This window comes from Phycodurus eques, chromosome 9, assembly GCF_024500275.1.
Source record: "Phycodurus eques isolate BA_2022a chromosome 9, UOR_Pequ_1.1, whole genome shotgun sequence".
NCBI lineage: Eukaryota > Metazoa > Chordata > Actinopteri > Syngnathiformes > Syngnathidae > Phycodurus > Phycodurus eques.
Genome location: NC_084533.1, coordinates 26,003,662 through 26,031,477, shown reverse-complemented (window position 1 = coordinate 26,031,477; position 27,816 = coordinate 26,003,662). Strand labels below are relative to the sequence as shown.

Below are 27,816 nucleotides of genomic sequence, written 5' to 3'. Positions count from 1 at the left end.
TAAAAAAAAAGATGTTTTTCAAAATTACTTTTTAAAAAAAGACAGATAAGTTCACAAGAAATTGTCACTGTCGAGTGAAAAGCATGCATTGCCAAATTTTCAGATTTTTATCTGAAAACCAACAAAACTGACTTAATTTGTCTTTTTTTTTACATTATTACTTTAATATACTTATACAATATACATTATATATACATATTATTATTATACATATTTTCTTCCCCCTGACTTTCTGAAAACATTCAAAAATGACTAAAGCAATTATGGTGTTAGGCTAATGAGATTGTCCTATATGAGCTATAGATATTGTCCATCTCCCATGTTATACATACATACTAAGCAGTAAGTAACAACAAAACTGAAATGACTTTTTGTCGCAACCTGGCATTTAAAGAAAACGCTTACTTTGTTTTAAACACCGTATTATGTTGCGCAACATATCACGCTGCTGACATATGACAGCAGTCTCCCGTATTGTACATACAGTAAGCATGTTGTAGCCTTATTTTCTACACAGGTGATTCTTTTTTTGCCATCTGAAAAACAACAAAAAGGGCTCTTTGGTCACAAACTGTCATGTAAAAATTACTTATTTTTTTCAAAGACATAAATACTGTACATATCATCACTAGCCAATAAAAGGCATACATTACCAATTTTGTTTCCCTTTATCCCAAAAACAACAAAACTGACTTGAATTTCATCTCAACCTGCGATGTAAATACGACCTTTAGCTAAGTTAACTTAGCTAAGCTAAGTTGTTGTCACTGTTGATGTTTTAACTTCTTTATTTAATAAAATAATAATCGTGTAACCTGATGTAAAATTAAATAATAAAAAATAAAACAATGCAAAAAACTGCCACGTAAAAATTATTTGAGTTTTTAAAGGGATTCAGTGTTACGTAACATGTCCTACACAGCTATCTCTCTACTATGTAAAATAACATTAATTACTTAATTACTAAAAATAAGTTCATGACAAATCTTTGCTGTCCAATGAAAAGAATCCATCGCCAAATTTTGTGACCAAAAAAACCAGAACTGACTTTTATTTAGTTGCAACCTGCCACGTAAAAATGACATGTAGCGCGACAGCAATCTTCCAAATTATACATACAATATGCTGCTTCACCATAACATTATTATCTGACCACATACAGCAAACGCTGGTGAGTTTCTACTACTACTACTTTCTACTACGCAGGCTCACCTGCGTCTCGGGAATGACGGGGCTGTCCTCAGCTGACGTCTTGTACAAGGTGGAAAGTGGCGACGCCAGGACCAGCGGCTCAGGGCGGCTCAGCCCCGTCAGGTAGCAGCCGGAGATGTCGTTGTTCTCCTCGCGCCGCATCACCACGGGGTCCATCGCGTGGAAGACGTTCCACGGGATCCACACGGTGCGGCGCAGGGTCGGAAAAGGCGCTCGATCGTATGTCAGAGTTAGCGACGCACCGCCGTTGGCCAGCAGGTCAAACCTGAAGGAAATTGCGTTTAAAAAAAAATAAAAAATAGCCCGCGACGCCAGTTTCACCTATTAATTTGAAATTGGGTGGACGTGTATCAAAACCAGACTCACAAAAAAGTCCTAAGAACTGACGCACGAAACTAAACAGGAAGTTCAGGAACATTTATTTTAGTGTGAAGCAACTATTTTGCAGTATATAGCATTTGATGATTATTTCGACTTTCAAAAAAATAAAAATTGCCCTCAACTTCAGGTTCACTGATTGACAAAAAGAAAGACTTTAATTGTCTATCGTAACAGGACGCATGAAATGGTGATAAGAACCCATGACCAAAACTGAACAAGAAGATTAAAGTCCCCATTTTGTACTTTTGCGATCACCTTAATTCAGACTAAGATCAACAGTTACGAGCAATGCTCTTGTTTGTCTCTCTTTGTTACAGGCTGAAAGAGAAGAAGCGCAAAGATATATTTTCACCCTTTACGCCCCCCCCCCCCTGCTACGCCGGTGTTTGATGGATAGAATGGGGGAGAGGGGTGAGGATTAGCGCAACTCTTCAGAGATTCCGCCCTGGAAGTCGCCTGACAAGGAGCGTGATAAATGCTTGTGGATGATCACACTTGGTCAACCAACAGAGCCGCCCTTACACAGAGGATGGAAAAAAGGGATGCGGGGGGGGGGGGTGTTCTCGCAGCTGTGAAGCCCCTCCCCCCCATCCGACACCGACCCCAGCCCCCATCTCCATCTTGCCCAAAGTGGAAAGCGAAGCTGTTTTAGGTCAGCTGCACAGCTTGGCACTTGGCATATGCGTGCGTCTGAAGTCATGCAATGTCACCATACGCACACGCACAAACGCACACACAGATGCTTCACCCACCCCCAGGAGATGGCATACGCACACGCAAACGCACACGCACTCAAGAGAAGCACTTCAAAGTCCTTCATTTCCAAACCAGTAACTTTTCCTCCGAGTAATGCCAAGCTAATTAAAACCAGAAAACCCTCTCAGACTAAAGAGTCCAAATAGTGAAAAAGTGTCTTTTTTTTTCTTATCTAACCATCATGCCTGGTCAAACAAGAGTAATGAATTGGATTCAGGGACTCATATGAACATATGAAGGATGCTCCTAGGGAATACAGTGGTGCAAATCATAACATTATTACTTTTTTATTTTGCAGAGTCTGTGGCGTTGACATTGGTTTAATTTATCTGGCTAGTATGTGCTAGAAACCAAAGTATTTCGGCAAATTCCGACCCTACAGAAGGGGAAAATGGAAGACCTGCCCCCCCAAATTTGTGGTGTTAACGACTTCCACTCCTCTGAAAAGACTTCCCACAAGGTTTATCCCGAAGTTAGTCGTTTCGGACCTTGTTTTGGGCACATGAAACGGAAGAGGGCCTGCTTATGCCTGTAAGCAAACAATTGTCCCAAATGTCAAGATAAGTTTTCTTGATAATTTAGGTTGGAAATGCCCAAAATGTCCTTTTTTCAAGCTATCCGAGTTGGTCTTTTCTGCCTGGCATTTGAGACGGTCGGACTTCTTATTATTCTGAGATGTAAATGAGTGTTGCTCTGATTGCATCGCTCATCTTCCACAATTTAAATTTGAAAGCACCTTGGCTCGGCTATGTCTATGGTGACAAGACGCATGAAAAAAAAGCAACAAAAAAAAAGAAAAAATATACATGGGAGTTAGCCATTTTGGTTGAAAGGCAACATCCAAGGGTTGTACTTTAAGGAATTCCGACAGGGGGATTCCTACTGGTGATTTTTTCCAAACGAGCCGCAATCAGAAACAGATATCCTAGACAGATGAACAATGTTAAATTGTGAATCTTTTTTTACCTACAGTGTGGTGTCAAATTTTTATGATTATTTGGATTATTGGAAAATTAAAATAAATGACCCCCTAACACCAATTTCTCTGATACAACTGAAAATCAGTGGATATGTTCATTATGCCAGGATGTACCCATGAAGGACGAATTCCACTAGGCCTTGTACTTTGACTAATTCTGTTGACTAGGGAATTCACCCAAATCAGCCCCAATTGGAAGCAAATATCTTGAAATGTGGTTGGAGCATGCTCTCAAATTTTGAGATCATTTTTAGAATTCCTGGAAAGGTTTAAAAAAAAAAAAAAGGGACAAGCAGCAGTTTTACCAATCAGTGCAAAATTGGGTGGACATGTCTATCATAACATGACACGGAAAAGTCTCAAGGACCTCTGTATGCAATTGAAATGTAACTTGGTCAATTTAGTTTGAAGCAGCCATTTTGAACGAATTTGAGGGCTTGCAGTTTGACAAAACTCCTACTAGGGAATTTACATAAATGAGCCCCATTTCAAAGCAGACAGACTAGAAAGAGGGGAGATTTTGAAGCATTTTTGCCTCAGTTGTCTAATGTGGGCAAAGAATGGCATCAAATAATTCTTTTGAGGATCCGCCATGAAAAATAGAGTGGGAATGCATGAGGTGTACCTAATGAAGCGGCCCGAAAAGGCACACAAGCCTGTGTTATGTCATTATGCGTGCGACAACAACAGCGGCAGAAGGTCAGAGCGTAACACGACGTGTTTAACGACACTGCGGGCCGATTGATTGTAGCCTCGCTGAAGCAATGCATTTTAAACAGGCCTCTCCAACAACACGGTCTCTGTCGCCGTGACATTTGCATCAGCAATTTTTGATGCCGCGCGCTCTCCATTTTTTGTGATTTTCAAGATGCGCGCCAGGACGACTCCACGCAATTTCTCCCCATCCGCTGAGTATAAACATGGACACAAGGCGAAAGGTCGCCAGTGCAGCGCTGCCGGATGATTGCGCTTACATGCCGTCCTGTCTTGTGACGGTGTAGCCATAGTCCGGGTAGTGCGGGAATGACACATTGACTCCGATCAGTGGCGTTCCGTCTCCGGTGAGGACCTGACCACGGATGACTGACGCCAGGCTGTGTGAAAAAAAACACAAAAGAAACATGCACAATTGGTTGAGTAGCAGCTACTGTGTGAAGTGACAGACAGAACAGAAACAAATAACAAATGTTCCATTACAAGAAACATCCGTAATGGACTATCCAGATTGTTATCAGTGCAAAGTTCAAAAGGCTGCATCTGTAATGTTACGGGGGTGTGTTAGTGTGAAGGCACCATTAATGCTGAAAGGTACATACAGGTTTTGGAGCGACACATGCTGCCATCCAAGCAACATCTTTTTCAGAGACATCCCTGCTTATTTCAGCAAGACATTGCCAAGCCACATTCCACAGGTGTTCCAACAGTGTGGCTCCATATTAAAAGAGTGGGAGTAATTGACTGCTCTGCCAGCAGTCCAGACTTGCCTCCCAGTGGCGCATTATGGAGAGCAAAATACGACAACAGAGACCCCGGACTGTTGACCAACTGAAGATGTACACATCAAGCAAGAATGGGAAAGAATTCCACCTACAAAGCTTCAACAATTTGTCTCCTCAGTTCTCAAATGCTTACTGAGTGTTTTTACAAGGAAAGGTGATGTAACACAGTGGTAAACATGCCCCTGTCCCAACTTTTTTGGAACGTGTTGCATGCATCAAATTAAAAAATGAGTGTATATTTGCAAAAAACAATAACATTTCTCAGTTTGAACATTAAATATCTTGTCTTTGTAGTACATTCAAATAAATATAGGTTGAAAAAGGATTTGCAAATCATTGTATTCTATTTTTATTTGTTGTACGCAATGTCCCAACTTCATTGGAATTGGGGTTTGTAGTATTTCGTTATGCAGTATTTACAGATGACTTTATTCCCGTACAATTACTTTTTCTCACATTCAAACTTTGTTTCATAAAATTACAATGTTGCTCCTGTAATATTATGTTTTCTTCCCATAAAATGAAATGTCCACCCTATTTTTCACCTTATTCGATCAATTTGTTCAAAATATTCTTGTACACTCTTCTCTATTAATATACCTTCTTTTGTGCTTGTGGCTACATTGGTGAAACATGTCCCATTATAAAAACTATCATCTTTTTTTTTTTTAAACAAAAATAAACACCTTGCATGTAGTCTGATTTGGTGTGTGAAGGATGTTTTTTTTTCTTTTTTACTTTTTAGCAGGTTACTAATACTTACTAAAAGCAACGTGACTCACTGATTCACCCCTGAGGCAAGCTGATTTGGCTCCACACTTTTGCTTTCACTGGCCCGAAAATTCTTTTTTCTTTTTTTTTTTTTAATATTCAGACACTTTGCTGCATAAACTTGACAGACGTGTGAATAAAAATCTATCAAAGACGAGCGCACTGCCTTCAGGTGAACTTCCGCATGACTTAACCTTGCTGCTGTATTTTTTTGTAGTCATGTTTCCACTGCCTTTAATTTATTCTCCGCCTCTCGAGTGTGGTGAGGAATCGGAAACAAGCTACTTCTTGCATTCATCACGGGGAGTAGAAGAAGGGGGGAAAGACATGTTATCCCCAGGTCATTATGTAGCTGAGACAGGCTTGATCAACACCAGTTTTACCGCACACATCCTTTATTTTGCCTAGCTAAGGCAAAAGAGCCACTTAAGAGCGCAGTGCTGCTGATTTGCAAGCGTCTCTATTTGTCTTTAGGACACAAGACAAATGATATGACTAAAAAATAAAGCCAGCAACAGCTGCTGAAGCGCAAAAATTAATGCGTTGGTTGTCATGTTGTAAGCATTGAAGTAACTCAAACGTTTTGGGCATGTTAGCCCTCTCGCTTAAGCATTTAGCTTCAAGTTAACCAGGTTAAAGTGGCAGTAACTTGTGTAATATCGTCTGTCAGTCATTTAACCTTTTCGTCGCTTTAGCATTCAGCATGTAAGCAGTTGGGCCAACCGATTTGAGGTTGTGGCAAATGTGTAAAATCGTCACGCGAGCATGTTACATGAGCACAGTCATGTCTGGCTTTAGCATTTAGCTTCAAGCAAACCGATTTAAAGTAGTGGTAAACCGAGTAATACCGTCTTGTTAGCTTTGTCATACGAGCACATTAGCCTAGTGGAAATTGGCCCAAGCAATGAGTTCCAACTATTTTAGGGTGTTAACCTGATGCTTGAGCTGTTAGCTTGTGGTTGGGCTAAATTTAAATCAAAACACTGTTACAGTCTCACCGACACCCTGGTTTATTGCATTAGTGCAAATGGTTGTTTAATTTGTGTAAGCTAATTAGCAAAATTAGTGACAATGGCTAGCTCTAGAGCATGTTTGTTCTGAGGTGGATGGAAAAGAGAGAGAAAAAAATGATATCCAACCGTGCTTAGGGAATATTCCCTGCGACGATTTCAAGTAATCCTTATGTAAATAGCTCGCTTTACTGGAAATATAGAAGCAGGCAATAACCCGGATGCTGGGATGGTGGGTAATCCTTATCCTCATTGTCTTCAGCTTACTGTCATGTTGGTGTCTAGCTGCGGCATTAGTGCTCATGCTCAAAATATTCATTAGATTCTTTTTCCGCTTTGTGGCGGCTAAAAGAAAAGCCCGGCATGTGAGAAGTTGAGCATACAGTTAATTAAATGTTTGCCCGTCATTGGCATTTAGCTGTAAAATGTAGTGTCACAATTACCCACTGTGGAAAGTGTACTCAATAAAGAGCCATACTGTTGCTAACAAGTAACAAAACCACCTAGCTGGTTGATGGTTAACTAACTAGTCTCCAATATTCGTAGGTGTTATTGTTGTGGCTTGTAGGAGTAAGACAACGAAAGGGGGCTAGCGCGATGAGTATGTTAACCTGTCTTTAGCAAATGAAAATATTAACCGCTATGGAGAGTTAAGTCAATAAAACACCGTACAGTTGATTACAAGTAACAATAGCTCCAATGCTGTTGACAGTCAACTAGCTAGCGGCTAGTAGTTAATGCAGCATGTTGGCATTGTTAGGATAGGATTTGGCTTTGAGCTAAATGTTAATAGCAGCATGGGACACCTTTAAAATAACACGCTCTATTTCTTTGTCCTACGTGCTAGCAATAGTAATAAAACAAAAAAATGTGTTTTATTGCAGTCCCTTTTGAGTGCCTCGCTGAGCCCATCGAATTACAACGACAAAAAGCCGAGGCTAACTTGATGTTAGAAGAGAAGTTCAAAACATCTTGAAAGGGAAATTTTAATTGTGAGAGTGCAAGAAATGCGATTTAGAGGAATGATTGTTGGAGTAATGTAGTGTATAATCAAACAGCTACCCTTGTTTCAGTGACAGCAAGAGGCTAGAAATTCGATATTTTCACAGCTCAAAAGTCTAGGGATATGTAGGCTGAATAAAGGTGTGTTATTTGATTGACAGTTGAGCAGAAAGTGCTTTCTGTGCATTCAGAGGACATTTCCATAGTGTCTGAGAGCAATAACAATTGGCATTTTTTTATGTTTTTTTTTTTTTATTAATTTGCTTTATTGGTTATTCTTTCCGCCTAACCCTGATAACTGTACAAAAGAACATAGACAGCTGGAAGATTTTATGCTGTTTGTTATTTGTCACCTGCCTGCCATTAAACTGCCTTCTTTCTTTCATCCTCGTTCCAAATATGGAAGGTGACACGATCCTGTCACATCGGAATGCTTTTAACACTTCTGAGCACCTTCCTCTTCACATTTATACAAGAAAGAAAAACAAGGGTATTGACATTGTACAGCCATTTTTGATCACACTTATCACTGAGCTACGACACAACATTGTGGAGTGGCCACGCAAAAACAGCTGTGACATAAATGACTAAAAACCGATTACCTGCTGTTGAAGGGGTTCTCCCCTGGTAGAACATGACTCCCGCTGGGCCCCATCAGGAATGCCACACGCTCATAGAAGCTCCTGGAGACGGGTTGGCCGGCCGAGTTCTGGCCCTGCACGGCGGCGGCGGCCGGGTCCAGCGAACCTTTACAGTATGTTTGACCCTGGCAGGAGATCTGAGCACAGCAGTCCGGGTCCATGCAGTCCACCAGGCCATCTGGAAAACCAGGGGAAAGGAAACATGAGTCTTGGGGTCCTGGTTGCGCATCAATCACTACAATGGACAGCTATTCAACAGCTGTTTTCTTCTATACATGTGAGTCATGATCTCAAAGTTGTGCATCAGTCACTACAGTTGACAGCTATTTGAAAGTTGTTTTCGTCTACAAACGCCTCAATGTCAAATTACACCACAGTCAATACAGTAGACAGTTAAGAGTTGTTTTCTTTTATCAGTCACTACAGTGAAGACCTGTTCATAAGGTGTTTTCCTTTAAACGTGCATCTCAAACGTGTGTCATATTACGCATCAGTCACTACAAAGGATAGCTGTTCAAAAGGTTCTCTTCTATCATGTCACTACAGTGGACAGCTATTAAAAAAGTTGTTTTGGGATGTTTCTTTTCTGTGAATCACTACAGTGGAAAGCAGTTGATATGTTTTATATGCATTCGTCTTGATGTCAAAACTTTACATCAGTCACTACAGTGGAGAGCTCTCCAAAAGTTGTTTGGTTCTAAACGCGTCTCATGGTCAAATTGCATCTCAGTCACAACAGTGGACAGCTATTCGGTATGCCTGCGTGGGTTTTCTCCGGGTACTCCGGTTTCCTCCGACATCCTAAAAACATGCATGGTAGGTTAAATGAACACTCTAAATTGTTCATAGGTGTGCATGTGAGTTTGAATGGTTGTTTGTCTACAGATATATGTGCCCTGCGATTGGCTGGCAGCGAGTTCAAGGTGTACCCCGCCTCTTGCCTGAGCTGACGAGCTGTGATAGGCTCCAGCACACCCGAGATCGTAGTGATGTTAGGCGGTTCAGAAAATTGATGGATTATTTTTGAGGTTTTATTTCTTTTTCCCATTTCTTGACATTTATTCATTGTTTTGTGGCTTTGTTTTGATCCGTTTCTAGACTTGGGTTTTGACTATTATTATCATTTTTTTCAACTGTTTTTTTTTTTCGTGCTTTTCATTTTTTTTATACTTTTGTTTTAAACTTGATTTTTATTCATACTTGTTTTTATTGTGTTTTTCCAAACTTTTTGGGGGATAGTTTTTGTACTGTTTTTAATTTTGACGCGACTCTTAACTTGGTTTTCAAAATGTTTTTTCACATTTATTAGAATTGATTTTGATCTGGTTCTTGAGTGTTATTTTGTTTACTTGTTTTTTTCCAACTTGATTACTGATTGTTGAAATAATATTGTTTCTTTGACTGCTTTTTTACTTGGTTTCTAACTGTTTCTAGTTGTTTTTTGACTGGTTTGGAGCCATGAAAATGGAGAGAATAGCACAGGCAAATAAATGCTGGTTCCATACCATTAACAACTCTGATGTGCCAATCTGCCAGGATTGGCAGCATGAAAGAGGCTTCTGCTATTGCAGCGCAAACTGGCAAATTCATTCAACCATTTCTCATCCGTACCTTCCACGCTAGGCCAGAACCGGCTTTAGGGTGCCAGTTTGAACTGGTTAATGTCCCTACCTCCCTCATTGTCCTTGCCGTCCGAGCAGAGCGTCTCGGTGGCGACATCACAGCCCAGGCCTCGCCATCCTGACTGACAGATGCAGTGCCAGACATTCTGATCCAAGACGCAACGCCCGTTGTTGTTGCACAGACCCGGGCAGCCATCTGTCAAAACATCATGTAGCAATGTCACGCACCAGCATGAAAAGGAGAAGTGGGTGGGAAAGGGGTTTCATAGAGAGTAGACAGGGGGGCAGAGGAGCAAACACAGAGTGCAGAAGACATCTGACAGGAGTCGGGATATGTGAGAAGGTTCTGTCGATTCACATGAGCGCGCCGGTGTGATGAAAGTGTCTCGGTGACTCTTAATTAGATCAGGACCAGGACTCGTGTTGGAGCTTTCAGGTGCACTATAAAGGTGGTATTGTTGATCCCGGAATGAGGTTCCCGTGGGTCACACTGCACTCCACAGTGTAGCTACAGCCAAACACTGCACACTCTACTGAGATCCAATACAAGAGCTGGAGCAAAAAAAAAAAAAAAAAAACCATTTTATAATGCTGGAGTTTTGATTGGGGTGTAAAACTATGATTTCAGACTGTCCTAAAAGGCAACACCATTAGATTCTACAGTTAGTTGGTTAATTGGTTGGTTGTTATGGTTGGATGAATTGATATATGAATGAATGGATGGATGGATACAGCAAAGAATTTGAACGGGAACTGTGACCTGTGTTTTAAAAAATAGAAAAATAATATTAAGGTAGCATTTTTGACACAGCTCTTCTATTGGATCCTATTGACGTGTCTAGAAATGCAGATGAACTGCGTGAGAACTCCCCCCCCCCTTTGACTTTCATGCAAATCCTACATGGTTGGAAGCGGCGGCCTCCATTTTGGACTGAACGCTCATGTGAAGTAACAGCCACAGTGACGGAGACAAGGAAGCCTTTAATGTCAAATAAGAATCATAATAAAGGGGAAGGGGGGTGGGGGGTTGTGAGGGAAGCGTCGGCATCTTGAGCGTCTACATGTACAGAGAAGGACAGAGCACTGGCCTCCACAAGGCCCAAACAAACTACAGCAGCTCCACTGGGTAAGACAAGGAAGGAGGTACAGGGGGGACCGTGGAGTCTACTGGTTCAAGACGGACAGGGAATGATGGGACATATCGGAGGGAAAGGGGAGTGGCGGGGAGACATCATGGTCGACTCGGACATAGAACAGGTGTATTAACGTCGTGCTAGGGGGAGACAAAGAGCAGAAGGAGGTGGCAGGTGATTGTTTGTGACAATCTCCCTGGGGAGGATTCATTTTACCTTTATATCCTATCTTGACCGCTCCTATTACACAACCCAGGAGAGGGAAACATTTAGAAAAAAAGGGAACAGAAGTGACTTAGCTAAGGCTGAGAAAAAAAAAACCAACATTTTCTTATTTCATTATTTGACAGTGGATATAGCGCATGTACAAAACCCCCGCCACCAACGCTCGGCGAATTCTTGGTGGAGCCAGAAGGCTTATGTTACTGTAAGCGTTGCGAAGTAGTCCATATATTTGAGGCAAAAAAAATAAATAAAAATGCATCACAATAGTCAACAAATAAGCAGGGTTGAGTTACATGGGAGCCAATGGGAGCCAAGGGTTCGGGTAAGAGGGTTGGGGGTAGGAGGTTCGGGATAAGGATCGTATCAGGGATGAGGATTAGGCAGATTCGAGAATGAATGGTTAGGGTCAGGGCTGTTGGGTTAGGAGAGGAGTTAGGGTCCGGCTGCTGGGCGAGACTCCAGCTCACCCACGACCCCAATGGGGCTTTTTACACCGCACTTGTTTTGTGCGGCGTTCACCGCGCTGTAGGGCACGGGGATGACGGCGACCCGGCTTACGCTTGCCCGATTTGTCGGCGGTTGCTAAGCAACAGAACTGCAAGCGTCTCAGTGCCTGTTCCCTCCGGTATGGGCGTGAATTAGGCCGCAGCTCGGCAAGAGGAGGTGATAAAGAGCGGAGGCAAGGAAAAAAACAAACAACAGGATCTGGGGGAGTTTAGGCTCTGTGAGCTATAGCTATTTGGATACTGCTTTAAGGTGTACTTCAGGCTTTATTTTTATTTTAGCCTACAACACCGTGAAAATATTTTGCCAGAGGTGCCAACCGATAAAAATTCACTTCAAGAACAATTTGTCCAAATGTGTCTGAATATTTGTCATTTTCATGTTTTCATTACATCAACCTTGTCATGGTGAACGCAGTTGCAGGCTGATTTTGACGTTCCAGCATCACAAATATCTGCGTCTACGGATTAATTCACCTTTGCCGATTCTGTTTTCAACCCTGGTAACAAAAATAACCCGTCTATTAAAGCAGATTAGTCAGATGTCAAAGATGAAAATTGCTGATAGATTTAATGACTGAGTTTATGTATGGACAATAGTTTTGGTTTGTATTTTGGGAAATGTTGCAATGTTGTATGCATGTAAGAAGAAAAAAATTTAATTACATCTCTTGAATGCTATTTATATTACATATTTATTATTCCTATAGCCACAATTGCTGCTGAAACAATGCAAATTTCCCCGTTGTGGGACTAATAAAGATAATCTTATTTTATATTACAAATATTTATTATTAATAATAATAATAAACCAGCTTTTAACCAGCCCTCGTGCTGAATTGACGTGTGCAATGACGTACTAATTCATTTCCGGTTCAGACGCAGCGTCCTGTGTGGATGTGTATTATTTGATATTAATGAATTGGCCTGTTATTTTGTTGTTCAAAGTTGGTTATACTCTCTGCGCAAACGCGGTTCCAGCCAGACCTATGCGACAAGTGTATTGTTTCGCCAAATCATTAATTCCGATGTTTTGCGCCTGCGTGACACGCCACCTTAGCAATTAGCATGGCTCCGACATCGTCTTTGCCTGTCCACTCCTCGTCCTCCCTTCGCGACACTTGTAAGAAGTGCAAGTGTGACTTACAATGCGTTGACACAGCTGTTCAATGTGGACAATTGTCCTTGGGTGTGAATGTGAGTGACAATTGTTGTGTATCTATGTGTTCCCTGCGGTTGACCGGTCACCAGTCCAGGATGTAACCCACCTCTTACCTGAAGTCAGCTGCGATAGGCTCCAGCTTACCTGTGACCCCAATGAGGGTAAGCGGTACAGAAGGACTTTTTGAGAAGGATTGGAGCAATGTGGAAGACCAAGGTTAGGCTAGGATTAGGGAGTACCCTAGGCTAAAGGTTAAGTTTAGGAGTTAGGGTGAGATTTGGGTCCGGGTTAGAGTTGAGTGTTAGGGTTAGGGGTACAGTGATAGGAGTAGGGTTAGGGTTTATGGTTGGGTTAGGGTCAGGAATTGGGACCAGGGTTTGAGGGTTAGGGGTACGGGTAAGGGTTAGGACTGCTGCACCAAAACATACCTTTGCTCCCATAAATACATCTGTGAGGTCAAAATACATTTTCTTGGGGGAGGGGGGGGGGGGGGACTCCAAAAAAAAAAAAAAAAACTAATTTCAGAGGAGCCGGAAAGCCGATGCTAAACATGAGTGGCGGGAAGTATTCGATATGTTAGAAGAAAATTAAGGGTGGATCGGAACAATCTGCATCATGAGAATATTCTCAAGCAAAGATGAGGATATTCTCAAGCAAAGAGCGTGTTGTTTTGTTTTTCTTTTACCTGACACTCTGGAATCCAGGGCTTTACATGGACAGCAAGAGGAGATCAGAGAGAGATGAAGAGGAAGGAAGATAGGAACATAGAAAGAGACAATTATTGTAAGACCATGTCCACAGGAACAAGTATTGATTCAAATCCTAAAACAAATTGAGCTAATACATTTTCAAATAAATATAGACGAATTCAAAATTATGTTTCACAATTGAAAAAAACAAACATGTTTTACTATATTCAAAATAATTAAAATGCCCAAAATCCCAGTGGTACTCATGGAAATGTATTTGCAGATTACCAAGTGCATGGCAAAGCAACAAAAGGGGATGCTTTAATCCTGCTCCTCCTAAAAAAAAGCCTATTTTTAATTATTTATTTTTTTTAACAGAGAAAATGCTCAAATTCAACATTTATCTCGTATACCCCAGGAGGATTCGGCAAAATCTGCATACCTGAAAAACAGAAATGTCAAAAAAGCTTGTTTTTGATAGACTTTTTTCTTATTTAACCTTTATCTTGGGTACCCCAGGCAACGGCCTTCGGCCCGCCAGTCGCACAGTTGTCGGCCGCGACGTCGTGGAGCGAGGAGGAGGAGAAAAAAAAAAAATCATCCAGAGGGACCGCGGTGCATCGCACTGCCGTGGCCGCTCATGGTGCACTCGATGCGGCCACAGCAGTGCGCTAACGGCACGCCGAATTTCCGCGAAGGCAAAGGAGGGGAAAATTTTTCCGGCGCGGCTGACAGTCGTGGCACCAGAGCTCAGAGGCTGCCTGGCCACCACAGAGTGCCTCTCTGCGGCCCGTGAGAGCTTGTGCATCGCTAGGAAGAAACAAGGCATACATTTGATTGACAGGTGAAAGTTCAGAGGGACGGGGTTTTCAAAGCATTCACCGACACGCCCACAGCATCTGAAAACTGAAAGAACGTCTCAATTCTTGACCTTTTTGAAGCCTGATTTCATATACTTGGTGTGATTTTTTGTTTTTGTTTTTTATTCATTAAAATTTGGGAGGCTTGTTAGCAATGCTCTTCTCTGTGGTGAGTCAAATTTAAGAATTTTTTTGGGTCATTTAACTGGGCCTTTAAGTTGAGTTGGCATTATGCTGATAACCTAAAGCGAAACAAAACGCCCCCAAGAAAGAGGTTAAATTATGAAAAAATATACATATAATAATAATTAATCACCACTTTTCATGTGGACATAGCCTTAGTTGGAGTTAAGCAACAAGACAAGACAGATTTAAAGGCACACAAAAAGGATACACAGATGTAGACGAATCATCATTTTTTTTTTTTTCATCCTATCATGTGTGTGAGTTCAGTGTTGGACAAAATTGTGAGCTGTTAATTAAAGCGGCAAGTGATTAAGAAAAAGAATCCCAGATGCCGGCCATTAGCAGGCGTACGGATTGCCGCATAGATGACTCAGTCTGAAAACGCTCGCTAAAATATTCATTATGAACATTCTCCATCTGCTTTGATTTATAGCTAAAAGGGTAGCACAAAGGAAAACAGAGTTTCTCTTGATATTTGAACCTCTTTGTTTGCCTCGTCGGCTTTAAACAGCAGTGGGCTCAAAGCAGATCTATGCGGACCGCGCCATGAAGCGGAATACACGAGTCGCTTCTCTCACTGCTAACTCTGCTTTGACGATCACTCTTAAGTTGAAAACACCTCAAACTGCAGTACAACGGCTTATGTAACAGAATCTCTGTTGATGTAGTCAAAAAATGGCAGAGAAAGTCGTTCCATCTGAGCCCTGGCTATGCAAAATGGGATTAAAAGATGCTTCGTGGACAAAAAGCACTGACAAAAACTGCATTCAATTCAAACAGGAGCGCCATGAATGTTTAAGGAAGTGAAATTGAAGACTTAAATGCTGTTTCAATTCCTCAGGTCCACTAAATACGACTAAATACGACTACTAATGCACAGGGAGCTGTTCTTTCGCACTGGTCATTTTAGTTAGAGCTGTTAGATGGTCTTAGATGGTTGAATTAAGTAAATGAAAAGAAAGGACACTGAGTTAGTGTTTAAGTTACGATAGCTTTGCCACTCATCATTTTATTGAAACTGCTAAAATGTACGATTCGTGCCAAGAAACGCGTTATTTTCAGTACTTGGTGGATCGTATCGCAAAGCTCGTTATAACTAGAACAGAAAGGGAATAGCTGCTGCAGGTTTTCGCTGGGAGGATGAAAGGATCTGGACTCTGACCCCCTCCAGCTGCAGCGAAGAAGCCTCACCGGCTCGTAAATACATAATTAATCGGCCGCAGTCTGGAGTTGCTCGATCTTTTGTTTCCTAGGTGACACGCGGGAACACTGAGATAGGGCTGCGAGTCGCCCCTCGGCGATATGGTGTTTTGACGCGGCGTGCCGAGGTCAACCGGCAGACCTTGGGTCAACAATAGGAAGCGGCATCTCCAAAGTCATTATCCTCATTAGCGCTGACTGAAGCGCTACCATTTCGTGAAAAGTGATATTCCAAAGAGGCCTTGACTCGCCGCCCGCCCTTGACTCGTTAATTTCAGTCTCACTTCAACAGAGAAAAAAGGTGGTTGATAGACATGATTAGTCGTTCAAGGTGAGGCGCTGAAAAACGTTCAGCAAAGATTTTCCTTTCACCAATAAAATCCAACAAAAAAGTCTTTAAATTCCTAACTGCTTTATAAAAGTCCTTGATGGGATTTTACAGATATTTGGAGCAAAGGTAAACAATCCCTCACGGCTTTTGGGAACGAACAAATGCTTTACCCTGTTGGGGACATAAGCAAACAGTTATGTTTTACTCACTTGTTGGTAATGTAAACGAACCTTAGCAAAGTTTTATCCACTTGAGAAGGTACCGATGTACTGACTTGGTGCAAAAAAAGAAAAAGAAAAAACCCAAGCTGTTTAACTCACTAGTTAGGAACAGAATTCTTTTTTTTTTTTTGCTCTGTTGCACTAAATTGTTAACATAAACCAATCCCAAACAAACCCCTGCTATGTTTTGCTCACTAGTTAGGAACAGAATTTAGTTTTTCTATGTTGTACTAAATTGTTAGTAATATAAACCAACCTTTGCTACATTCACTCATTTGTCAGGAACATAAATGGCACGATATTGAAACTTAGCTACATTTTACCTACTTGTTGGGAACATAAACACATTTTAGCTACGTTTTACCTACTTGTTGGGAACATAAAAGTTATGTTTTACTTGTCAAGAACATACATTTACAAACTAAAATAAATGTTCCTAATGTGCCGGGGTTAATTAACTACATTGTACTAACTTGTTTTAAGGCCTTAATTGAGTACAAATCAAATGAAAGGCCTTGTAAGAGATTTAAGGATCCGCAAATTTAAAGGTGGAATAGGCAAGCTTTCAAATTGCTCGCTGGATTTGTTTTACAACACTGAACCCAGTGACATTCACGCTTCAAGGTTGCCCCCGTCTCCTCCACAATCTGTGGCCTTCTGTCATGTGTCTGTACGCGTGCGTGCGTGCGTGCGTGTGTGTGTGTTGTGTCCGAGCGTTTGTGCGGAGACGTCTCACTCACCGATGGTGCAGTGCTCGCCAGTCCAGCCCTGGTGGCAGTCGCACTTGCCTTCGCGACACACCCCGTGGTCGATGCAGCGCGGGTGGCAGTCCCTCTGCTCGCATTCGACGCCCGCCCAGCCCTCCTCGCAGTGGCACGCGCCGCCCAAGCACGAGCCGTGAGGGCCGCAGTCCACCACGCACACCTCTGGAAAGAAAAAGTGGCACAGGGTGGGAAAAAAATAAAAAATAAATGTCACATTTTGCCTGTCCAAAGCAGCCTGATTATTTCTACACAAATGGCTTAACAAATGTATTCGACCGAGGTTTCTCAATCTTTTGGGGAAAATATTTCATCTCTTAAGATGACCCTGGCATTTTAGAGATGAAATCTTTTCCAAGGACCTCATCATAACCCCAATGCCACAGGATTTTATCCTATTTTTTTTGCAACGCTTTAACATTTAAAACCGCAAAATAAAAGCAGGACGGTGGAATATTATTTTTGATTCATGATAAGACGTGTCCAGAGGAGAGATCGTAGAATAACGATGAGGATGGAGCTGCCAGGCAAGAGAGCTAGCGGAAGACCGAAAAGAAGGTTGATAGAGGTAGTGAGGGAAGACACGAGGGCAGTTGGTGTTCGAGAGGAGGATGCAGAAGATAGACATAGATGGAAACGGATGACATGCGGTGGCGACCCCAAACAGAGCAAGCAGAAAGGAAAAGAATGAGTTCTTCATCTTCTCTAGCTGACATGCACTGCTTCCTGTAACAACATGGCTGCAAAGCCAGATTCGGAAAACCTTTTCTAGTTTCCAAAAGCAGTCGTTTTTAAATTCTTGCCAAGAAACAGACAGCACGAATCATTTGCATCTTGTTTTTCGTATGACAAGAAAATACAGCTGCTAATTGGCGGGCGATCACAGAGTCAACTGCGCCAAACATTGCCAAAGACGCGGTGCCCGTATGTTGCAACAACAGTGATTCATCCACGTTGGGAACTTTTGACCAGGGTTATAATAGTTTTGCATTTTCCATTATAGTTAGTTTTTATTTTGTTTTGACTTTTCTTTTTCAAATTCAGTAATTAGTTTTTAAAGCAGGTTTGTTAGTTTTTATAAGTTTTTTTATTTTTCCCAAAATTCTTTGTTTTAGTTGAGTTTTTATTACTTCCATTATTGTTATTGTTATTATTATTATTATTATTATTCTTTTTAATTCGGGGTATTTGTTGTGAGAACAATAATAATAACAGCTTGGACGTAAAAGTTAGCTTTGCAAAACACAAAGACGAAAACAAAGGATATTTTCACGATAACTATAGTTTTGCAAACGTAAAATGTTGTTTTGGGTGGTGAAGTTGGTTTTGTTTTTGTTTAAGGAAATGTTTTTTTCAATTTTAGTTTTAGTTATCAGAATCAGAATCATCTTTATTTGCCAAGTATGTCCAAAAAACCCACAAGGAATGTGTCTCCGCTCTCGTACGACAACAGATAGTCAATTGACGGAGAACAATTTTGAGACATAAAGACACTGAGAAAAACAGTCACTGAGCAATAAAGGGTTGCTAGTTATCTGGTAATGTATATGACAATAAATAAAAGTCTTTTGCCCACCGCTAAATGACTGCTCACAGATCCTAGGGGCCCATAGACCCCAGTTTGAGAACCACTGTATTAGACCACCTGTCATTTAAAAAACAATAACAAGAGAACTGGCTATAATGTGGACTGTTTTTGATTGATTTGAGTTTTAAAAATCATTTCCTTTTGTGTTCCTTACATTTTTTTTTTGTAAAAATGTCTTATTTGCACTGTAAAATGGGCTTGATATGATCACCAACTGTTTGACCCATATAGATTCACTTGGCGATTGCTTTTAGCTAACTTAGCGACAGAATCAAAGATGAAATATGCAAAGCTAACAATTGCCAATGAGAATGAACCTTAAGCAGGATCTACACCAACAGACAATTGAGCCGAAATTGAGCACTTTCTCAGTGAAATAGCACCGAAACAACAAAAATATGCATCTTGTCAGAACAGTTCAATATTTGCTTTGTAATATAAGAGACTATCGGGTGGAACTGCGTCGTAGCAAATCGCCAAGTGTCCAATAAGATTGCTCACGTCCCCATGACGGGGATCGCTGTGATGTTTCAGAGGGAATTTGGAATTTCTACGCTTTTGATTGGTTCGACCGTGCGGACTCGGTCGGGCCTCCCAGAGGCACACAAAGCGCATACAACGTGCCGAGATGTAAACAAAACACAGTTCAGTGGAATAAGCCATATCCTTGCTTGCTGCCTACATGAATACACCAACACACACGGAATAAGCAGGAAATAGACAGATGTAGCTGTTAAAAAGCTTACACACAAAATAAGTGATCCTTGATGCGTTAAGTCTTTATCCTAACACGACGGGATAATAGAAATGTCACGCTAGAGTGCTCTCAATTTTGAATAATATATAAATATTGATATGACATGTTCGACAGCCTGAATAGTAGTACGCTACTCAGTGATACGGTGATTAATGTTGCCGGCACACATGACAAGCTCATTTGTAATCAAGCGGTTAATAACACGGTTGGTTTGGAAGACGCTTCTCTCTGTGAGATAACAGATTGGGCAGGTGTACCGAAGGTCTCGGCCTGACATCTGCAGTATCCCGATCATCTGTCATCCCCTCCGTCGTGAGAACACGGCGGTGATGTTCAGTGTGTATATTTTACTTGTATGTTGGAAATGGAAATGATGTAAACCGAGCTTACGTTAACACCGCAGGGCACGAGGCCCAATTCAGAGTCTTTGCTAAATCGGATCTTTTTATGTAGTCGTTCACAGTACAAAAACTAAATGCGACGTCACAAAACAGTATGTTCATCCTCAGTTACTCCAAAAAGTCTTCTGAAAGGCACTTTCGAAAGTGCGTCACCACTTAGGGACAACAGACAAATGCGGGTCCCAGGGCGACAACGGTTGAAAACCGATGGTTTAGCGCACATATCAATTGTGTATCCTGCACATCAGTTAGCTTTTTTTAAAAAATTTGTTTATGCGAGGCATGTGGGCAGAAAAACAGCATCCAAACAGGCTCCCATACGTCGTCTGGACTTGGACAAAAGCGAAGCGGGCTGCTTCGAGTTGGCGTTATCTGGCCGAGGCGATACATCAGAGGGCGGCGGGCCGAGGCTAACGCTCAGTGAGAAGCGAGGATAAAAAGCGTGACAATCGGCGTGGAAGCTGGAGTGTGTACTCACAATCTGAAGTGGCTCTAGGAAATGTCCACAAGCCTGCAAAAGTTGCACACTTTCATTTACAAAGTGAGTTGCGCAACAGTTCTGCGGGTGCATTTTGTTCACGCGAATCCACCTGCACAACTTACGTGACTTTTTCAACTGTGTTATATCAGCTTTAAAAATATATCGAAATGCTTACTTATATATTTCATTTTATCCCTTAAAAATACTCCATGATCAAAATATACAACAATGTACAGAGAAACTGGAGTATTCTTCTTTTATGTCACTCAATACAATTCATTAAATTAAAACTAAAAATGCATTGGGTAACCATATAAAAGCTTTCAAAATATGTGAAAAAAGATCTTGAACATTCCTAAATAATAAAACTCCAATAATGGATAGAAACTAAAATAGCCACTACCACTTCAGCTCTAAAATCATGGGAGGACCCTATAAAAAGCTCCAAAAATATATATTTTTTAAAATTCTAGAAAATAAAAAAAATTCATAAAACGAATGAATAAATGGATTAAAAAATAAGGTGTGTAGGGGGTGTCAATCCCCTTGAAAATCAAACTTTAACAAATATGTTGAAATGTATTAAAAGAAGGAAATCTGGGGTTATAACCATATTCATTCCTTTAGAAATGTAGTTTCATGGTGGGACCCTAGAAAATCTGTGAAACTTTTCAAAATATTTCTCAAGATCTTTTTTTAAATTGTGAAATCCATCCATCCATCCATTTTCTTGACCGCCTCTCCTCACGAGGGTCGCGGGCTGCTGCTGGAGCCTATCCCAGCCGTCTTCGGGCGGGAGGCGGGGTACACCCTGAACCGGTCGCCGGCCAATCGCGGGGCACATAGAACTCACACGCACACCTACGGGCAATCTAAAGTCTTCGATTGTAAAACAAATCATAGATTAAAAATATTTTCGAAACATATGAATTTCCCTGAAGATTACCACTAGATGACTTTCATATCAAACGTCAAGTAACCTTAGCTACGTGTCATTCACTTCAGAACGGTGGCGTTTACATCGAAGCACTTTTCCGACCGTGAGAGAGTTTTTCTTCAATTGAGAGATGCTCACAATTAAGCCCCCCCGCCCCCCATTCACACAGTAGAATATTAAAAGCACCTCTCGGGGGACAGTCATCGAATTGGCAAAAGGTTCCTCCTTCGCAAAGAATCCACGCAATCAATTTTTCATTAGCGCCAAAGTGTTTATCTGCTTAGAACACGCCGCGGCCGCACGGAGGTTTGCGGCCGGTCGATCACGGCCGGCATGCTTGTTAATTAAAGTTTATTCAATTGAAGGAAGAAGCGCGGCATTAATTGTCCGGCTTGTGGAAATTCCCCACCCACCCGACAGGTTAACAGACTCCCCAACTTTTGGGCCGAGACGATCCGCTATCGACAATTTCGAGATCCCGACTCAGTGAAGACGTGAGAGAGAAATGAAAGGGAAAAGAAAGTCATTGTTGTTCTTGCTTTTATTCTTTTTTTGGAGTGCCAAACAATCCCTGTAAAAAGAGCAATATGTCCATTTGTAATACATACCTGTATAATAGTGTTTCTGTTGTTGTCGTGCTAACCATGAATCATCTTTTGCCATGTCATTTTTTTTTTTTTTTTTTTTTTTTTTTTAACAAAAATTTTGTTTACTATCTGGCAAACTGCTGCTTCTTGTGACGTGAGTAGAGTGGGCGTCACTGCCATTATACATAAAGTCATACATTTTTGTTCGCAATTCAAAGCAAAAATACTTGAAAAAAAAGAAATGGTCCAAACGACGGCTCGTAACTCGAAAAACTCACACCTGGAGTCACTTGTACAGTACACATTACGCGGGCAAAATGTACATATTACCATAACAACTTGAAATAATCCACATAAAAAAAATAAAAAAGTTGACGTAAATCATGCTGCCATAACAGATGGGAAGGTCCGGGCTGTTTATAATAACCGGTCGTTAATTTGTGCACAAAAGCAAATCCGGACGACAAATGAAGAGACCCCCCGATGGGGCACATAGCGTGCACCTTTTAGGGGAGGGAAAAAAAAGAACTGACTTTTTCTTTTCTGGGAGTAAGTAAGGCTGCGAATAAATCTGTGTCTCATATTTTCTAATAAGATACCTGGGTGACACCTTGAGAAAAGAACATATGTTGGGTCCCGCAAGATTAATGTGCGGTGTCAACACCGCTTTGTTAACATATGTTGGCCCCTCTATAGCAAGCAGCGCGCGCGACAAGTGTCACAACTTTGCACCTACTTTGACTTCCTCCCGACGCAGAGTGTAATGAAGCTTCCATTTTTTTCTCTCTCCCTGTAATTTAATCAAGACTGTAAAAATAAAGCGTGTCATCGGGAATTCATGAAGCCAGAGCCCGGCTCGCATTCATCAAATTCACGACTTTCAATCAGTGGGACATCGCAAATGAATAATTTTGGATTGACGAAAAGGAGAGAGAAGGATGGGAGAAATAATTTGATTTAGCCGCTTCTGCTCAAAGACTTTTTAAGTCCGACTGAGTGGGGGAAATAAATTATTCCCTCATAGTTGATTACAATTTTGAAAAGTCGAGCTGATTAATTACCGCAGATTGGAATTCAAGAAATGAAGATTAAAAGCAAAATGCATATCGGTCACATATTGTTCTATTTACGAGCAGCCCAAAACTTTAACATCAGAGGACTGTTGGATTATAAAATATTGGTAATTTTTCTGCAAAAGGGCAGAAACCACTTTGAACACATCAGATGTAATAAGATGTGCTAACACGCAATTGTAACACAATTGCTAACACGCAAAAGTAATGCGCTACATTTACTCCGTTACACTGAAGTACTTTTTGAGACAAATTGTACTCGTCAGTGTAGCTATAATGCAAGCAAGAAACTTTTCACTTTTACTTGAGTATTTTTGTTAAGGTTACGTTGAGCCCATTACCTTGAGCTACATTCTGCTTCCACGTTTTTTCTAGCTATCTAGCTGCTTCCCCGATCTATTAGTTTTGGTTGAACAGAGAGACTCGTGGCTCGGTTGCCGTCACGTGACTCCGTCGCACCAAGCCAACGTAACCACTAGCGACGTTTGACTCCATTTTACCAATCAAATGGAGCCAGAAAATAACATGACTGTGCACAATTCAAATACTTTTGTTCAAGTGCCTAATTTAACTTGGGCAAGAGACGGACGGGGCACACGCTCAACTGCTCGCCAGCCAGTCACAGCGGTATAATATTCCCCCCCCGAAATTGCATGAAAATATAGGTGTAATTCATCGTCAAGTCTGTTAATTAAGGCGAATGCATCTGTTGTTGTTGTGTAAGACCATCAAAGGGAAACGTATACAAACTAAGCAAATGTGTTGCCAGTTCATTTGAGTGTAGAACGTTGAAAGGCAAAATACGGAAGCAGTACAAATGACATCGGGAGGTAATTAGCTGCTCTTTGATGCTATGAAAGCAAAAAGAGGAAAATACACTCACAAAAAAACAAAACACAATGATAATAATAATCACAAAAACATGTTCAAGTAAACTTTTAGGGTTATTGTTATATTTTAATGATCAGTAGGGATGCCCCTTAATCTTGTGTGTGTGTTCTTTTAATTCACCCCCTAAAGCAGTTTCACAAACAGGTTTTATACATTCAGGATTTTTGGGGGTGATCACTGATCCGGTAGTTTATATAAACTGATCACCAAGCTCCGATCCGATCACAAGATGGAGAAATATATCTATTTAAAAGACTTGTTTATTTACCGTATATATCGTGGAACCTTGGGTTACGAACTTAATTTGCTCCGGGACCCCGTTTGTAACCCAAAACGTTCGTAAAATCGAGAGAATGTTTCCCATTGAAATGAATGGAAATATAATCAACCCGTTCCAGCCCCAAAACGAAGGTATACTTTTCTTTTTTATCACTGTGTGGTTAAAAATAAATATAGCACACTATAGAGCAACAACAATAACAAAGATACAGTAGCCTAGCTTACTTGCTTCGCGTGACGCACAGAGCCAACAACGTGAGCCATTCTCACTGTTTAGCTCTCGCGTTTGTAAGTTTCATGCCCATCGCACCTACTCCCGTGTTAGTTCGTAAACAACGCAGTTGGTGCGCAGATCTGTGATTGGGTGAATGACATGACAGCCGATACCAGATTTGCATTGGAAAGTCTACATTTTAATTTGAAGCAGCCATTTAAGGCTAGAGTTTGCAGTTTAAAAACTAACAAACAAACAAAAAACACCGCTGAGCCACAGTTGAATTCTGGGTAACGATGCCCGTTTGTGGTGGTGTCAATGCGTCGTGATCTTGCTTAGAAAACTGGGATTCCCAACACCTTTAATTTGATCACAAAGAGATTTGTTTTTAGCATTTTGTTGGATCCAGTTCAGCATTGCGTGGTAGTGAAAAATTGGGGGCTTATTTGCTAGAAAATTAATAGTGCTGACACAAACCTCGGACGGTATTGTGAGTCCTAATTTGGTATTGGGAGATGTGTCAGACCTACTTCAGCAATCCGAGGGTATGCGATACTCGCAATGAACTAAAGCTAGCCGCTTTAAAAAGGCTGAGCCATATAAGTGGGATATATACGCAAAGTGATAGCATTTTACTGGATTTGGCTGTAAAAACCCTTAAAGTAAAGCTGAAAGACTGCAGTTGAAGCACATCTTGTTCCTTTCAATTGAAATCCATTGTGGTGGTGTTCAGAGTCAAAAAGACGGGAATAATACGTCCATATCCGATATCCAATGAAAGAGGAGATGAAGGAGTGCATGGAGTGAACTTTATGCATGAGCTGAGTTCATTCATGTATGATTATGGATGGCAACAAGTGGATACATTCAGTAGGCTTATTGTACCTTTTGCCAGCCACAATATGTCACTCTATGCCACTGGACTAGAACTACAAATATATATTTCTGATAATAATAATAACACCATTTAAATCATCATATAATAATAGAAATGAATAACGACGCTTTAACCTAACTATACAAGACATCATTGATTTTCCTAAGAGTCAAAGTGCACTGAACCGGATCGAAATCCGCGACTGCAAAAGCCGAGATACGAACCGAACCGTGGATTTTGTGATCCATTCCACCTCCGATATTTTGTGATCGGGTATTGAAACTCAAATTCACCTGCGTTTGTCGGGCTGGCGGGTGTTAATGTCAAGCCCTGTGTGCAATACGCTGTACTGTTTTCTGTGTTAATTGGCGGCATTATGCTTGCGCCCCAGTGAGGCCTTAGGACAAATGCGAGAGGACGCGTGTCTGCGTCATCACGCCCTTCGTTTGCAGAGTTCTTTGACGAAGAGCAACACCTCCTTATTACATTTGCCAAGCTTGGCTAATATTCTCTTTTTCTCCATCCTCCGTGCATCTGAATGCCACGTTAAGCTGCAACAACTTAACATGTATACTAGAGAGATGGACAATGTGAAACTGCACTAGTGTTTGAGGACTCGCGATAAACTAATAAACTCATACATTGACTGCACAATTTTCAAGATTCAGCCCCTGAAACTGGCTTCACTTAGCACCCTGAAATTTGCTAGGCATGTCTAGCGTGAATAGACGCACGGGAAAGTGTCAAGAAAAAAAAAAAAGAAAAAAGACACAAACGACACACGGAGTCTGCCGTGTTGGTTTGAAGCATCCATTCAACGCTCATTTTGGCCATTTCCAGCAGTTCTGAAATATGCCACATAATATATTACAAACACACAGAAAAGCAAGTGTTTCTGACCTATGGAACAATCGGCTCCGGTCCAGTTGTCCTCGCAGACGCACGTCCCCGAGTCGGTGCTGAAGGTGCCGTGACTGGAGCACTGCTCAGGACAAGTGCTCTTCAAGATCTCGCAGCTGATTCCGCCCCAGCCCGGGGTGCAGTGGCACTCGCCGTGATGACAAGCGCCGTGTCCGGAGCACTTTGGGTCCACGCAGTCCACTGAGCGCACACATTGAGCGGTGTCACTTTAACACTTCTTGTGAGTCACATTCAAGATTAGTTTCACTTGACTTGAAATGCTCTCGCGTCACAACTGCCTTTTTTTGGTTTTTGTTTTAACACTTTATTAGTTCCTGCTATACACTAAGACTCTTAACACATTCACTCCCATTGAAGGCTTTAGAAGTCAAATATCCATGTTAACTGGGAAGACTGGCAGTGAATGACTTTTAAGCCTTACCTTTGATGCTGACAGCGTAACACAGTTGCAGTTCCTACACATCCAATTTTGAACAAACCAGGCTTACTAAAACGTAAGCTACATTAACCGTGACGTCACTACGTCCCCTTTCCTGGTGCCGGCTGATTGGTCGTGCCCCTCGGCCTGAGTGCCGTGGACGAACGCCACGGCAGCTCGCTGTTAGCCACTAGCCGCTAACGCTGGAAGGAAGGAGTGATAAACATCACATTCTCGCAAATTTGCACACGTAATGACGCAATCAAAATGGAAGTGTGTGGGTCCACATAACAGAGACACCTAAGTGAAAGTTAACTGTTTATTAAACACAGAGGCACACGTTATTCAGTCTGTGGCTGCAGACATTTCAGCGCATACTGTTGGCATCGCATTTGAGTGACAGCTGAAGCTGAAGTGGAAGTTGAAACTTTATTCTTCACAATTTTAGAAATGCCTTTCACACTCTTGGTGATTTCTTTTAAAAATCTTTTTTTCAAATCTGGTAGGCTCTCCTCTGATGTGTCAAATGTTTATTTTTTAATTTACAGGGACTTTTAGGCTCAAAATAGTGTTCAGCATTTACGAAAACACACATTAGTTACAATGAAGACTAAATTGTATTTGATGCTAATCACGTTGAAGACGTAAAAATTGTCTTCAGTGTATACAAGATCATGTACTTTAGGTTTGTTAAAGATGAACTCGTATTCAATGTTGACAAAAATACATATGTCAGTTACGTTTGAAGAATGTCTAACTTTTCTTTGAAAACGTGTTTTACGAAAACACCAGGTATGTTCCAGACTCTAAACTGATGTTTATGAAGAGACGTACATTCATTTCATTGCTTGGTACCTTTATCCAGATCTGCACCAACGGGTTCTTCTCCAGCCCATGCCTTAGCCAATCGTGCGTCGCGAAGGAACAAACTACAAAAAGCCGATAAAAAAAATGTCCTTTCCGTCTTCCCGTCAAAGGCAAACCTTCCTTCATTGAATTGGTTTGCGCATGCATGGTTGCTAACCGTCCATGTAAATCTGAGTCGGTAATTGCCTTTGGCCGCAGTGCGGGTCGATACTGTTAAAAGCGGCCAAGCGGATCGGCCCTAAGAGAGAAAGGAATGACGCTCCTTCTTAAACGACTTCATTGATTGATTCATCGGATCGGGCGACTCCGAAGCTCGGTGATAGGTTAGCCCGTTACCTGCACGTGGTAATTTCGTCACAGGGCGTCAATAACAACGTACGA

The 27,816-nt window shown here is 41.4% G+C and overlaps 1 protein-coding gene across 5 annotated transcripts in view; it reads right to left on the bottom strand.

The window, feature by feature from the left end:
* The window catches only part of si:dkey-237h12.3 (teneurin-3), a 120,552-nt gene that overhangs the window by 43,127 nt on the left and 49,609 nt on the right, over positions 1-27,816 (bottom strand). For 2 of the 5 annotated variants that reach the window (XM_061685400.1, XM_061685398.1), the window contains 8 exons: positions 26,130-26,330; positions 17,124-17,309; positions 13,582-13,602; positions 11,223-11,246; positions 9,923-10,069; positions 8,213-8,429; positions 4,303-4,422; positions 1,213-1,477 (listed from right to left, as the gene is read on the bottom strand). In XM_061685400.1, coding sequence (XP_061541384.1) covers positions 1,213-1,477; positions 4,303-4,422; positions 8,213-8,429; positions 9,923-10,069; positions 11,223-11,246; positions 13,582-13,602; positions 17,124-17,309; positions 26,130-26,330 — 1,181 coding nt within the window. The remainder of the gene's footprint in view (positions 1-1,212; positions 1,478-4,302; positions 4,423-8,212; positions 8,430-9,922; positions 10,070-11,222; positions 11,247-13,581; positions 13,603-17,123; positions 17,310-26,129; positions 26,331-27,816) is intronic. The other 3 variants (XM_061685402.1, XM_061685401.1, XM_061685399.1) reach the window with 2 other exon arrangements.